General features: G+C 60.2%; 1 protein-coding gene across 1 annotated transcript; it reads left to right on the top strand.

The window, feature by feature from the left end:
* The first annotated feature begins 1,319 nt into the window (after positions 1-1,319).
* On the top strand, positions 1,320-11,678 carry DACT2 (dishevelled binding antagonist of beta catenin 2). The gene is made up of 4 exons (XM_066247719.1): positions 1,320-1,694; positions 6,984-7,116; positions 7,763-8,026; positions 9,465-11,678. The coding sequence occupies exons 1-4, from the start codon at positions 1,461-1,463 to the stop codon at positions 11,108-11,110; spliced, it is 2,277 nt and encodes a 758-aa protein (XP_066103816.1). The 5' UTR covers positions 1,320-1,460; the 3' UTR covers positions 11,111-11,678.
* The last annotated feature ends 3,557 nt before the right edge of the window (positions 11,679-15,235 follow it).

Below are 15,235 nucleotides of genomic sequence, written 5' to 3'. Positions count from 1 at the left end.
AAAATTAAATACTTTTTTTGCTGTAAAGACAACGACTAAGAAAGCGAAAGATTAACCCACAAAAGGGAGAAACTATTTGCCAATCATCTATCTGACCAGGAAATTATATCTAAAATACATTTTTAAAAATAACTTTCATCTCAATAACAACAACAACAAAAAACAACAACAAATAACTCAATTTTCTTAAATGGTAGAGGACCTGATAGATCTCAAGAGAAGACACTCAAACAAAGCACATAAAAAGGTGCTCAGCATCATCAGGGAAACGCCTATCACAGTCACCACGAGAGACCGACTCACACCTACCGGGACACGAGGACCCAGAAGACAGATGCTGGCACAGATGTGGAAACACGGAAACTTCCTAGAGACGGTGGGAAGGGGAAATGGGGCAGCCGCTTTGGAAAGGGGTCTGGCAGTTCTTCAAAAGGTTAAACACAGAGCTACCGAAGGCCCAGCAACCCCACTGTGTGATAGAGACCCGAGAGAAATGAAAACGCATGTCCTTGTGAAAACGAGTCCATGAATTTCCACAACAGCATTATTCATGACAGCCAGAAAGTGGAAACAGCCCGAGTGTCCAACAGCGAATGAATGGATAGATAAAAGGGGATATTATTTAGCAATAAAAAAAGAATGAAGTACTAATACCCTACAACACGGGAGAACCTTGAAAATATGCTCAGCTAAAGAAGCCAGTCACAAAAGACCACTTATTTACATAATTCTACCTATAGACAATGTCCAGAACGGACAGTTCCTTGAGTGGGTTCAGCCAGGGAATGGGGAATGGATGACCGCTAGTGGGCACAGAGTTAATTAAGTCTCTGAGGCTCTAATGGAATGTGGTGACAGCTGTACAACTTTGTGAATTTACTAGGAACCACTGAATCATGCACTTTCAATAAAGGAATCACAGTATGCCCAGTTATTTCTCAGTAAAGCTATTACTTTTAAAAAGACAAGCTGAGGCTTCCAAAATAGAGGTATGCCATTAGGAAAATGATAATATGTTGTTCAAATTGATAATGAGTTGATAATGGCAATACCGTCCTTCCATGAGATACTGTTGCAAGAATGTATCTCTTTTCATTAAAAAAAAAAAAAAGTTAAAGCTTGCACCATGTTTGTTCCACTTTCGTCCCTTCCGTGTCTCCGCCGGGCTCCTCCTTCCTCTTGGGTCCCGTCTGAGGGTCCCAGTATCGTTCCGCTCCCCAGGGCACCTGGGCGTGAGACTCAGCGGGCGGGGTTGGGCCGGGGGCGGCCGCTGTGACCTCCGGGCGTGTGCAGACACCGCCCTCCGCTGCCACCGATAGGTCCCACCCCAACTTGGCGACCTGCGGGCCTGGGGGCGGGGAGAGTCGGCGCAGGAGGCCGCGCGCACGACCGGGGCGCCGCCGGGGAGGCCGGGGACGCTCCGAGAGGCGCTGGGAGGCTCTAGGAGGCCGGGTCGCGGAATGTGGGCGCCGGGTGGCCAGCAGGGGCCCGCGGGCTGGGACCGCTGCAGGGTGGGCGCCCGGCTGCGCGCGGCGCTCGCCGGGCTGCACGAGCTGCACGGGCTGCGCGCCAGGCAGCAGGCGCGCGTGCGGGGCGCCCTGGCCATGCAGCCCCCGCCGGCGCCTGTCCCGCGCGGCCCCCGCGCCCACGAGCTGCGGCTGGAGGCGGCGCTGGCGGCGCTGCAGGAGCAGCTGGTAAGGAGCGCGCGCTCAGGGTCGTGGGGCCCCGGGGCCCCGGTCCAGGTGCAGGCGGCGCGCGGCCGGCCGGCCGACTGACAAGAGGGGTGCCCTTCGGGGTCTGAATTCCAAACGAGTGGGACGCGGAGGCCCGAGGCGCTGGGGGATCCTCCGGACCCCGAAAGCAGCCGGGACCGCACCGCGCTGAGCCCCGCGTGGGCTCTGCTCCTTCCTCGCGGACTCCCGGGGACGCCTTCCTGTGGGTTTGAGTTTCACGCTGTCTTGATAAGAACGCATTGAATCCGCTGGCAGGGGCCGAGCGTGCTACGGCGGTCAGGTCCTTGGTACCAGCTTCTCCCTGCTGTCGGTTCAGGGGCCGCAGTGCCGGCGCGCAAAGCGTACCCCCAAAGGTCCCCAGGGACGTGCTGAGGTTGAATGGGGTCGTGTCGTTGTAACAAAATGTTGGGGAAAGCCCACTCCTTGGGGCAGCCCCTGAGCTGCAGAGAGAGGAGTGTCCCCGTAGTCCCAGACGCGGTGGAGCTCGGGGCTTCAGCTGGCGTTTCCTCCGGAGGACCCTCCCCCAGGCAACTCCTTTTTCTAGAGATCGAACCAAGACAGAGGCTCGGCTGGCTACCTCTCTGCCATTGATCCGTGTTATGGGTTCACTTCGTGTGTGAAAAACAAGGGTGTTTGCGGTATTACAGAATTTTTTTAAGGGGAAATAAAAAGGCTACATAGAAAAGAGTTCTATCATGGAGTGAACTCTTACTCTAAGTAGATTTTTTTTTTTAATTAGAAATTCAAATCCTGTTTAAAAGCTGTGGTCTTTACAAAGGAGCCCCATGAAGCTGCCACCTTGCTACCTGTCTGCCAGCTGAGCTCATTACTGACTTGTTAACCCGCCTGGATTCCCGGTGCGGGAAGGCCTGTCTCAGAGGCCTCCCAGGACCCCCTGTTGACATCTCTGACTGCAGACACCTGACTCCTGGCAGTGGTTCAGAGGAAGGGAGGGAGCTGGCCACCACGGAGCAGGAGCCCCCACACCTTGTCCTGCCCGCCGAGCTCACCATGCCACGGCAGCACCCTTAGGTGGTGTGTGCTCCCAGCCATGTCTTACCTCACAGGTGAGCTCGGTGCACACACAATAGCCCACCGAGGTGCGCATCGGGAGAGCGCGCAGGCCGGGCGGCGAGGCCTGCCCTGAGTTGCTCTGTCGCGGGGGCAGGAGCGAGCTGATGATTAACTTGGCGGCAGCAACACACAGCACAGACCTGTGAGCACGCAGCCTCTAATTACTAGTAGCCTTTGGGAGAGGAGATCAAACAGGTTCTTTTGTTTAAATTTTTTTTTTTAACGTGGGGACCAGAAGGAACACGCAGACTGTTGCTCCTGGAACGGATTAGGTGATCAGAAGAGAAGAATTGAAGAGTGTGTGAGACTTCAGCTCCGCACTTAACACTTCTAACATTTCTCTTGCCGGGAAAAAACTAGGAGTGTCCTTTAGCTCTGTGACACAGAGTCAAGTCAGAGACATTCACACCCCAGGCGGCCGCAGACATCAGTAACTCCCCATTAACTCTGCCCTCCTCCCCACCCTCCCCGTGTCCGTCCGTCTGGTCAGGGTGGTCACCGTTCTGGTGGGAAGGCAGGAAGACCGTTCACCTGACCCCTCAGCACCCTTGTCCTGCTGGGTGTCCCAAGTGAGAATGAGCCGCAGCACTTCTGGGGCGGGCGGCTGCATCCTCCGCAGTCACGCTTACCAGGAGACTGCACGTGCAGTGCCAGGCGAGGGCGCAGCAGGGCTCGGGCGGGGTGCTGTGTGCACTGATCGGGGGCAGCTCTGAGGCTGGACCGGAAGGAAGGTGATGTCGGCACTTACCATCTCTCTGTGTGTCTGAGCTAAGGAAGCCGGCGACCTCTGACCGGAGCAGGGGAGGGGGGCTGGGTGGGCAGCCCTGTGCTCAGCCTGCTGTGTTTCCATGGAGATTTTCCTGCCCCCCACCCCCGCCACCAGAAGGGGCTGCCATCCCGTCTCTGATGTGGAAAGACGTGGATGCCCAGGAGTCTGGAGGCTTCGTCTCCCACCAGGAGGGGCTTGCTGCCCTCGGATGGGAGGCGAAGACAGACCTGGGGGCCCCCCCAGTGAGATCCAGCCCTGAAGAATTTCCCGGTAGTTGACTTTGCTGGTTGTGACTTGTCCCGAGAGTTTCACGGGCAGTTGCACAATACACGCAGCTGGACCAGCTGAGGGTCTGGCTGCAGCTGTGAACACTGCCTGGTTTTCCTTGGACAGACTCGCTTGTTTCTTGAACTCTCAGGAGGGAGGGGAGAGCCCCAGCTCAAGGTCACGAGGGAGGGCAAGGCGGCCACTGAGCCCTGAGGGCTTCTGTCTGCGGGTCTCTCACGCCTGTTATCCCTGAGGCTGACCTGTGACCCCGGCCTTTGCCGATGGACGGTGTTTACCCCCACACAAGGCACCTGCCCTAGTCATGGAACACGGCTGGGAAATGGTTCCTTTCCACGACTTTCAAGGAAAGAAAGAGGTGTCTCTGATGCCGTCTCTGTTTCCTGAACGTTGGGGCGTTGTCCCTTTCGTCCTCAGAACCTGCCCTCGAGCACGAGAAGGCTGGGTCGCAGCTGAGCACGGGAGCAAGGACAGGGTCGGTGGAGGGCAGGCGTTCTCTCTCAGAGAGAAAGAGGGCCTTTTATAAGGAGGACGGGCCCGATGTGCATTTTCCACAGCAGTGGACGTTTCCGGGTTTTTTGTTGGTTTGTGATCATAAAAAAAAAAAAAAAAGACAATCTTTGTGGTCCCAGGGGAGCTTGCTAGAGTGCAGGTTCCCAGGCAGGGCCTGGAGTCGTAGTCGGCGGGAATCTGCATTGATGCCAGGGTGCCCCCACCTCCTGGGGAGCCGTGGGTGTGCTCTCTGCTGTCCCTGGACGGTGGCTGGACAGTGAGCCGGCAGCTGTGGGGAGTGGAGGTGGCCCCCAGCTTGCTCTGGAGGGAGTCAGGGTGGCTCCCACGGTCCCCTTTACTCAGTGCCCTCTGTGGCTGGCTCTGCAGGGCCCATGCTTGACCCCGGTTCCCACAGGCACTTTTGATTCAACACAAAGCTTGACACCAGGAAGGGGCTGATGGACAGCGGAGACATAAAAGCCCCTGTGCGGGGTGGGCAGGGGTACTGAGGACAGTGCAGCCTGGACCGTGAAGCCCTCTGTGGGCAGCGGGTTCTGGGGACACAGCAAGTCATCTGTGGGGACCGGAGAGCTGTGTGTGGCCCCCAGACACTAATCAAACCCCCTCCCCCAAAGGCCCGGCTGGCAAACATTAATCACAGAGCTGTGGGCCCCAACACACACAGGGCGACTCTTGTTTTGAAAGGGGGGTTGGAGAGGGAGGGAGGGAGGGAGGGAAGGAAGGAGGGAGGGAGAGAGAGAGGGAGGGAGGGAGGGAAGGAGGGAGGGAGGGAGGGAGGGAGGGAGGGAGGGAGCCAACCCAGGGGGGGGGTCTGAGAGACTCTCCCTGCAGAGGATGTGGAAGAGGTCCCTGCCGCGTCTCAGACACTAAGTGGTGGCTGACACAGGAACCTACCTTTCTGTTGGCACCATGCCGTTGCTTTACGACGGGAAAGCAAGTTCTTTGTGGTCAGAGCCCACGCTGGCCCCCTGTGAGAGGCTAAGTGATTTCACGCCGCGGTGGCTGACCAGAGGCTTCTCCGCACGCTCCGCTGGCTCCGTCCGGCTCAGCGTCCACCTGGGCAAGCTCCCCAGGTCTGAGCGCTCTGGGGGAGAAGCCGGGACGTGAGGCCCGTCGGGGCGGTTCTGGAGCGTAAACTCGGATCGCGTTCAGGGCTGGTGTCGGCCATGTGACGGGCCGAGACCGTGTGGGAGTGGTGTGACTGTCCCTGCCACACAGGCAGGCGGGCCCTGGGGAACGTGGACTTTGGTGTGACGGTCTCGCCGGGCTGCCCGACAGGCCTGGCCCTGGGCACTGCAGGCTGCACCCACCTACCCCTCAGGAAGAGGCAGCAATTGTTGCCACCTGCTTCTCTCCTGGCTGCAGCTCCCATGTTGGTGAAATTGCTGAAGCAACTTCCCGAGCCCCATAATTTGAGGCTCAGGGGATTTCCTCATTTCCTACATAAAAATCTGAATCACATTAATCGTTTTCTGAAACGGGATGAACCACGTAATTACCTTTGTTAATTATTTTCCTTAAACTCAATTGTTAATCAGAGCAAGGAATGCACGCAGTGGACCTTGAAAACTGGGTGAAGTTTCATCGTCGAAAAAAGGAAACCGGTGTTTATGAACCACTCCGCACATGCGGCTCACATGCACACGTGTGTGTGTGTGTGTGTGTCTGTGAATGTGTGTAAGCACTAACCACATGTATGTATGATATATACAATATGTGTTATGTGTGTATCATACATACATGCATTATCTGTGTTATATAATATACAGTTACATGAATGCATGTGTGAATGTGTTATGAGCATTAACCACATGCCTGTTATGTTATATGTGCACATACATGCATGTTGTATATAGCGCACACATTATATAATACATGCATTGTGTTACATGCATATTATGTAACATACACACACATATTATATCACATGCACACACATGTGTGTGTGACCCACGCAGTTCACAGTTGGGAGGCCGAGGCCTGGAGACAGTCTCCCAGCAGAGCTCAGCTGGGAGCCCGGAGACCAGAGGGGCTCGCACAGGTTTTCAGGCTGCAACCTTGCAGGGGGGCTGGCCCTGTCCTGCCTGGTGGGCCCCCTCCGCCAGCGAGAGCATACAGCCTCTGGCCGTCCAATAAGGGGTAAGAATGTGCAGCAAGGGGGCCCTTCTTCTCTTCTGGGGACTTTCATCCACTGGGAAAGGCAGAGGTCAGCTCCCCCGGACTCCGTGGACAGACTCTGGGCCACTGGCACCAAGCTCGAGGTCCAGGCAGGGGCCCGGGAAGGAGGCTTTTGCGGAGACCTAAGAACAGCAGGCAGAGAAGCCACGTGCGGCTCCCACCACGGGAGCTGTGGCCCTGCTCTCCGACCCTCACTTCACTCACAGGCAGTGACACTGCCTCCTCAGGAAAGCGACCCCACTGGAAGTGATGGCAAGGCGTCTGCGGTGAGGAGAGAAGCTGTTGGAGGCAGGAGGGGTCAGTGGGCTGTCTCTCCTGGGGACGGGGACGCAGCCGATGGTGTCTCCAGGGAGGAGCAGGGGCCGCGGGGTTTGAACTGTGTGCACATGGCAGCGGCTCGGGGCCCCCGACATCCGTGCTCTCCCTCCCAGAGCCGCCTGAGGCGCCAGGACGTCGGCCTGAAGACACACCTGGACCAACTGGACCAGCAGATCAGCGAGCTGCAGCTGGACGTGCGCAGGACATCCGTCGAGGGGCCGGACAGCGACAGCCGGCCCAGCTCGGGTACACGGCACACACAGCTATAGACTCACATGTACATAGACACACAGGTACACATATGCACATGCAAACATGTGTGTGCGCACACACCAGTACATGCATACACACAGGTATATATACACACTTGCAAATGTGCACACATGCACACAGGTGTGTGCACGTGTATGTGCGCAGCATATGCACACTCACGCATGCAGAGCACGCACACACATACACACAGCCCGCGCTGACCACACAGCCCGCGCTGACCACACAGCCCACGCTGACCACACAGCACGCACATACATACACAGCCTGTGCTGACCACACAGCCCGCGCTGACCTCACAGCCCGCGCTGACCACACAGCCTGCGCTGACCACACAGCCCGCGCTGACCTCACAGCCCACGCTGACCACACAGCCTGCGCTGACCACACAGCCCGCGCTGACCACACAGCCCGCGCTGACCACACAGCCCGCGCTGACCTCACAGCCCACGCTGACCACACAGCCTGCGCTGACCACACAGCCCACGCTGACCACACAGCCCGCGCTGACCACCCAGCACGCACATACATACACAGCCCGCGCTGACCACACAGCCTGCGCTGACCACACAGCCCGCGCTGACCACACAGCCTCGCTGACCTCCTCTGTCTGCCCGTCCAGGCTTCTACGAGCTGAGCGATGGTGGCTCCTGTTCCCTGTCCGCCTCCTGCACGTCCGTGTGCAGTGACCGCCTGTCCTCCTCCCTCAGCACTTTTCTGCCCACCGCCCCCAAGGCCAGGACCAGTGCAGGGGACTGCCGGCCCTGGTCTGCCGATGAGACCACCATCTGCGGGGCCCCCCTGCCTGTGTGGGGACTCCAGACCCCTGAGGAGGGTGCCGGCCAGCTTCTGCAGGGCACGCCCCGGCCCCGGCCGGTGTCCACAGGTAAGACGTCCAGGAAGCATGGGAAGCCCCATCCCAGGCTGTGGGACAGCTGAGGGGTGTGGACCCCCGGTGCCCTCCCAGGAGGGGGGGGATACTGAGCGCAGCCTGGGGGTGGAGCTGGTACCAGGCGGTGGGGACGCCTGAGGGGCGTGGACCCCCGGTGCCCTCCCAGGAGGGGGGGATACTGAGCGCAGCCTGGGGGTGGAGCTGGTACCAGGCGGTGGGGACGCCTGAGGGGCGTGGACCCCCGGTGCCCTCCCAGAAGGGGGGGATACTGAGCGCAGCCTGGGGGTGGAGCTGGTACCAGCCCAGCAGGCAGCGCCCCAAATGTCCTGTTGACGTGTCCGGGTTTCAGTTGGAGTTAGGAATCAAATGCCCACTTGCGTTCACTAGAGCAGGGCTGTTAAAATAAATAGCATTTTTTTTCTTATTTAAAATGAACATCAGAAAGCTTTTTAAAACATCCTTCCAAAACCCCCACACAGCCTGCCTGGTGTCCGTCCCCAGTGGCGTGGGACCTGTGTGGACAGAGGGCCAGGGGAGTCCAGTTCACCCGAGGGTTCTTCCAGGTCCTGGTGCCCGTCCCCAGTGGTGTGGGACCTGCTCGGACAGAGGGCCAGGGGAGTCCAGTTCACCCGAGGGCTCTTCCGGGTCCTGGTGCCCGTCCCCAGTGGTGTGGGACCTGCTCGGACAGAGGGCCAGGGGAGTCCAGTTCACCCGAGGGTTCTTCCAGGTCCTGGTGCCCGTCCCCAGTGGTGTGGGACCTGCTCGGACAGAGGGCCAGGGGAGTCCAGTTCACCCGAGGGTTCTTCCAGGTCCTGGTGCCCGTCCCCAGTGGTGTGGGACCTGCTCGGACAGAGGGCCAGGGGAGTCCAGTTCACCCGAGGGCTCTTCCAGGTCCTGGTGCCCGTCCCCAGTGGTGTGGGACCTGCTCGGACAGAGGGCCAGGGGAGTCCAGTTCACCCGAGGGCTCTTCCGGGCCAGGGGGAGGGCCTTTGCTTTTCTCCGGCTGTCCTTAAAGGAGGAATGTTGTCCTTGGACGTGGTTTATTTCCAGTATGAGACGACCCGGTTTTAGTGACACTTGTCTGGTCATTTCTGGGCGAGCGTCCCCCCTTCCCTTTGTCCTCCGGGAAGGTCTGTCCCCGACATCCACCGGGGGTGCCTGCCTTTCTGGGCATCCTCCAGGTCGAGCGAACACATGGGTGTCTAGGATGTATCGGCTAAGCTGTCCCTGCAGGGGGAGGGCTGGACCGGTGACAGAGCCGGTGTGTGCGGGAGGCCCGTCCACTCCGTGTCCTGGTGCCACGCCGGTGGCAGGCCGTGGGCGGGTTCCTCCTGGGTGGGGACCTTGAGCGTGTGACCGGTGGCGTGGGGAAGACTGTGTTCGGTTCTGCCCTGCATCGGTTTCTGTATCGGTTCATTTTTCTCCTTCCCAGGGGACCTGGAGCGACTGCTGCCGGCTGAGGCTGGGCTCCCAGCGGCCAGCGCGGACGCTGTGTCCACCTCCGTTCTCAGTCCCGGGGGCAGCCTCCCTGCCCAGGTGCTGGACGCCAAGTACCAGCGTGACCTGGTGTCCAGGGGCGGCAGGGAGGTGTACGCGTACCCCAGCCCCCTGCACGCGGTGGCCCTGCAGAGCCCCCTCTTTGCTCTGGCCAAGGAGACCCCACAGGGCGATGGCCGCTCGCCACCCGCTAGCTCGTCCCGTGCCGGCCCGTCAGGTCCAAACTCGACCCACACTGGACTCACCCTCGAAGCTGGCCCAGCCCGAACCTGCATGGACAGGCTGCTTGGGCTGCGGGGCCAAGCGAAGCCCCCACGGGGCAGCGTGGGTGAGCAGGGACCCCCAAGCTGTGCGCTGTGCCCACCCCGGGGAGCAGACAGTGAGGGTCGTCCAGAGAGGCTGACCTCCTCCCCGGGAAGAGCGGCCGTGGGAGGGGGGCCTCAGAGGAGGGACACAGGTGGGGACAGCCCTGAGCGCCGGGGTCCTGGGCCCCCGGGGGGCGCCCCGCACCTCAGCAGCCTTCCAGAGGGGAGAGAGAGGCCCTCCAGCAGCTGCGTCCGTGTGGGGACCCCCCCTGGCGGCCCTGAGCGGGGGGGTGGGTCCCTGTCTCCCCACTCCCGGGCTCAGCAGGCGGCCCCCGATGGCTGGGGGGGCGCAGCCAGGGCACCAGCCGGGGCGGCCCCTGCGCCCCGTGTCCACCCCCGAGCCGCGGGCAGCGGGGCCCCCCAGGCAGGGCTGGGAACGGGCCCCCCCACGGCCCAGGCTGTGAAGATGGGGAGGGGGACCGGCGACCAGGTGCCGAGGTCGGGAAGGCCGCTGCCCCCCTGGGGCGCCCTCATCGCCCCCCAGCCCCGAGCCTGGGTCTCCGGACTCAGGAGGAGGCCTGTCCAGGCCACGGAGTCTCCCCCCGGCCGGTCCTGCTCCGAGTCCAGCCTCTACCCCGTGTCCTTCCTCGTCCCCCTGCTGGTGGCCCGCCCGGGGGGCCCAGGGGGGTCGGCCCAGGCCCTGTTCCCCTTGGAAGCAGCGCCCGCGGCGGGGGCCGGCGGGGAGGCCCGGAGGCGGCAGCGTGGGTGGCAGTCCTCCGTGGAGATCTCGGCCCGGGCCCGCCCGGCCGGCGTCCAGGGCCCTGGCCCGGGGCCCCCGAGGCCCGCCACGCGGAGAGGGGGCGGCCCGCGCCCCACAGGCGCCCCGGCCCGGCCCAGGCCGCCCCGCCGGGACCCCCAGGCCGGCAGCGAGTCCGGCGGCTCCGAGTCCGGCGGCTCCGAGCGGTCAGCCAAGCGCGTCTCCCTGTTCCGCTCCACCATCGCCGAGACCAGCAAGGACGAGGCCAGCGACCACACCGCAAACCGCTTCGGGGACAGGGAGTCCAGCGGCAGCGACGCAGAGGACGGCAGGCAGGGCGCCGGGCACTGCCCGGCCTGGCCGGGGGCGGCCACCCCGCTGCCCCTGCGGGCCCCTGCCGGGTCCCAGCCGCCTCTGCCCCCGGCGCCCACCCTCTGCCGCATCAGGGCCTCCAGGGCACTAAAGAAGAAGATTCGCAGGTTCCAGCCGGCTGCGCTGAAGGTCATGACCCTGGTGTGACCCTCCGGGAGCTGGACGGAGCTCCCCAGGCCACGCAAAGTGACCGGTGTTCCCGGAGAAGCCGTCTTCCTGGGGAACCGGGGCTGAGGCGTGTGACGGGCACGAAGGGGCTCTCCCCGGGGGCCCCCCGGGGACGCAGTTCAGCCCAATCGCCTGTTCAGTGTGCGGACGGGGTTCTCCTGGGCCCATTTTTCTCCAAAGTCACGGTGGGAAAAGTCGCCATCATCTCAGGAGAGGCGGTCAAGGAGCCGGTGCCCTGGGCCGGGCTGGGCCAGCGGGCCCCTGGGCCTCCGGGTGGGTTACCCCGTCCCATGCAGACGTCGTGGAGAACTCCAGAATGTGGGACCTTACCAGCCTCCCTCCCTGCGAACTTAGGGAGAGTCCTGACCAGGCTCCCCGGTGTCTGTTGTCATTCGGAAGGTTAGTCCCCTCTGTCCTGATCCCAGCCCTTGCACAGCGTCCCTGAGGGCACCATGGCTGGCCTGCACAGTGGACACCGAGCTGGAACGGGACTCCCACATTGAAGCCCTCAACGTGAATAAACACAATAACGGTGCCTCTATTTTCACCAGTTGCCATGAGGTGCTTTTCTTCCCTGTTCTGTCTGTGCCTCAGCGTCCCTGCTGGCTGCACAGCAGGGGGTCAGCACACCCTCCCCTCCTTCCTTCTGCCCTGTGGGCACGCCCAGCGAGGGGGAGGGCAAGCCCCTCTGGGCACAGTTCCAACGCTGGTTCTAAGACACTTCACTGAGCATCACAGTGTTTTGAAAAAATAAGGTGTTTTTTGGTGTTTATTTGTCAAAGGAAGTGTCCCTCGACTTTTCCTGGGGAAAGAGGGGATTTTCAGGTCAGCTGCCCCTGAGGGAGGTGGAACTTCTCAGGAGCATGACTTCGAGGCCCTCGCAGGGTGGGGGGAGAGGTCTGGGCCCCTCACTGCCCCCCCCAACTTAGGAAGGAAGCTAAGGCGAACAGCCAAACTGCCAGCTTTACAGGCACTTACAGACGAACCAGACACTCACCAGAGGCTCACAGAGCAAACAGCTAGTTCAGGGATCAGTTGAAGGAGAGGAACAGTTTTTAAAAAGCAGTGAAGGTTTTAGAACTGAGAGGCAACCGGTACAGGCTGAGGTCTCTGAAAGGGAAGACAGGGCCCGGGCCGCTTCCTGTGAAGCCGTGGAAACACGGCCATGTCCAAGGGCCCGGAGCCGACTCTGAAATTCAGGAGTTCCGCCACCGACTGTCCGCATAGAATTCTCTCCACTCTCAGGATCCGCTTGCCCGGCAGAGCTAAGGGGGTCTCCTAAGCTCTTCTAAATCGGTGTTGCTATTTGAAGAAAAAAAAAAAAAACACTAAATGCACTGTGATGGGATTTTGACTGGAAACAGATGACACAGGATATTTTATAAGAAGGGTCTAATTCTCAACAGTGTCGCCCGGGAGGTGACGGCAGCTGGTTGTGCCGGAGCCGCTGGGCAGGGGAGGCCCCTGGGGTGGGATTCAGAGCCAGGTGCCACCGTCACGTGAGTCCCTGCAGGTCACAGCCGGCACCCCACACCAGCCTTCCTGGAGAGATGGCCGTGAAGTTCCCTCCACGATGTACTTAGCTGTGTATTCTGCCCTGGCTGACATCTCTCACATTTATGGGCACTTTTCACAACTGGGGGGCTTGGAAGGCAGTGTTTGCAGCAGCGACCCCCTCCTTCCCGAGCGCAGACCCTGTCTGTCCCTGCCCGGGTCCCAGGACAGAAGACGCAGGCGGTGTGGCTGCCGAGACCGTGCAGAGTCAGCGCCAAAGGGCACGCAACAGGCCCAGGCCCCCTGGGGTTTCTGGCTGTGTTTCTCCTGCTCAAAAGCCAGGCTCAGGTTCCCCACGACTGAGGCTCCAAAGTGCGGCCAGTCGGGAACACGGTCCCGCCCAGGGAGTCCCGGGCCGTCTGTGCAACTAGCAAACCACCACGCCGACCGACCGACCGGGAAAGCTAACCGAGCCCGCTAACCGAGCAAACTGACCAGACAAGCTACGCACACCCCACACTCAGTGCAACCATGGCTTCTAAGAACAGGGCGTGTCCTCCGTGATCAGCCGTGGTCTCTCTCTTCCTCTCTCCCCCTCCTCTCTCCCCCTCCTCTCTCTCTCCCTCTCTCTCTCTCTCTCTCTCTCTCTCTCTGTCTTTCTGCCCCCCTCCCACCTCTGCTGTCTCCCTCTCAACTCTGGAGGCCCCGGATGACTTCCTCGCTGGTGCTCTGGCCTCTTGCATCCACTCTCCAGTAGGTGTGGGGGAGTGAGAGCCATCCTAGACTTCCGTCCTCTCCTCTGTGGGGCCTGGTGCCTTCGCTTCCCGAGTCATTTACCAGGAGACACCACCAGGGTCCAGTCTTGCTGGGCTGTTAGCCAGTGTGCAGGCCTCGAGCTGGCTCCTTCAGGACCTCCCTGAGTTTGATTTCTCTTTTACAAAAACCTCAAGCTTCGGCGTGAGGAATAAAGTGACCGAATAAAAAATGCGCCCCAGTCTGTCGGGTCCCTGTCCCCGAGGACCGTGAGGGAGGGAATGGCCAAGCCCAGGCACCACCGGCTGCCTGCTGAGTGGCCGGGACAGCCAGGTGGTCATGGTCACAGCCTTCCTCAGAGAGGAGGCTGTGGGCAGAACAGGGCAGACCAGGTACACGGGGACCCTGTCCTGCCCCGCAGGTCAGCGCAGTGACAGGCCAGGTCTGGCCTCCTGTGGGGTGAGGAGCCAGCTCAAGTCTCCGGCCCCCATGCCCAAGCATCACCCGGTCACCACCAGGACAGGCTGGGGGGGGGGGTCTCTCAGGGGAGATGGCTGTTTGGGGAAATATTTTAAAATACAGAGTTAAAATTCAGAACATCAGCAATGAGAAGCCCGTTTGAGTCCGTCCGCAAATCTAGTGCTAAATTTCAAAGCAGAGTATTAAGTGTTATAGGTCCAGAGAAGGCTATTCAACAGGGCTGACTGTGCAGAACAATGACCACCAACAAAATAGCGGGGGGGGGGGCCTTAAAGGACCAGGAGCCTTTATCTGAGCAGGAGATCGCAATCCGGGAGCCCGAGTGTCAGGTGGCGAGCACACTGTGGTTCCCACTGAGGTCCTCCGTGCGCAGACGGGGGCTTCTGCCGGGGTCAGGGGGGTCGCTTAGGCGGAAGGACCCCGGCCGCTGCCGTCAGTGAGGTCCTCCGTGCGCAGACGGGGGCTTCTGCCGGGGTCAGGGGGGTCGCTTAGGCGGAAGGACCCCGGCCGCTGCCGTCAGTGAGGTCCTCCGGGCGTAAGGGATGCCGGCTGGAGGGCACGCTGGTCCCGTTGCCATGGCAAGAAGGAAGTGAAGTTCAGAGCAGGGCGTCATGGTTGACTTGAAAGGTCAAAAGGTCAAAAGTGGGTGAGTGGGGCGTGGGCGGGCTGCCTCGGAGGCCCTGACTCTGTCCTGGCCAGTGTCCTTCCCCGTGGGATGTGCAGAAACGGGTCGTGGTGACGTTCCGGACTAAACCACTTACTGGCTGGAGTGTGTCGTGGTTTCCTCTGAGCCGACACAGTCAGAACTGCTCAGAGTGAAGGGCAAGTAAAGTGGAACCCCCCCCACCCCCTCCCGTGGATGAGGGAGACCCTCGAGGTGCGTCTGAAGACAGATGAGCTCTTCCCCATTCCCAAAGCTTCCAAAAAGGACAATTCATAGTTTGGTGGGGGTTTTTTTTTTTGATCTTTAGAAGCATTTGTCACTTCCAGAGTGCTTGAAGCACAAATAGTTTAGCCAAAAAAAATTAAAATAAAAAGAAGGATGAATTAGGTCTTTTCCAAGTTTCAACGTCAAGCCAAGAAAGAAATGAAATATATGAGGCAGTCTAATAAGAAAGAAAAGAGAAGTTTCATTATAAGGTCAGAAGGGCATGCGCCCATCCACATGTCCTTTAGTGAAACACATTGTATCGCTTAAGAAAACAAAACGGACCGGCTTCGTTGGGAGCACGGGCCCCAGACAGAGGTTGTGGGTAGTTCCTGGTCTGGGTGCACGCAGGAGGCTGTCTGTCTCCCTTTCTCTCACTTGGAAAAGAAAAGTAAAAAGTGTTTCTCTCTCTGCAGGTGCGTGTCCCCCCAGATCCGTATCTGGAGGCC

This window comes from Saccopteryx bilineata, chromosome 12 (genome assembly GCF_036850765.1).
Source record: "Saccopteryx bilineata isolate mSacBil1 chromosome 12, mSacBil1_pri_phased_curated, whole genome shotgun sequence".
In the NCBI taxonomy this organism is placed as follows: Eukaryota; Metazoa; Chordata; class Mammalia; order Chiroptera; family Emballonuridae; genus Saccopteryx; species Saccopteryx bilineata.
The sequence above is the reverse complement of the archived record's forward strand: the minus strand, read 5'-3'. Positions and strand labels throughout refer to the sequence as shown.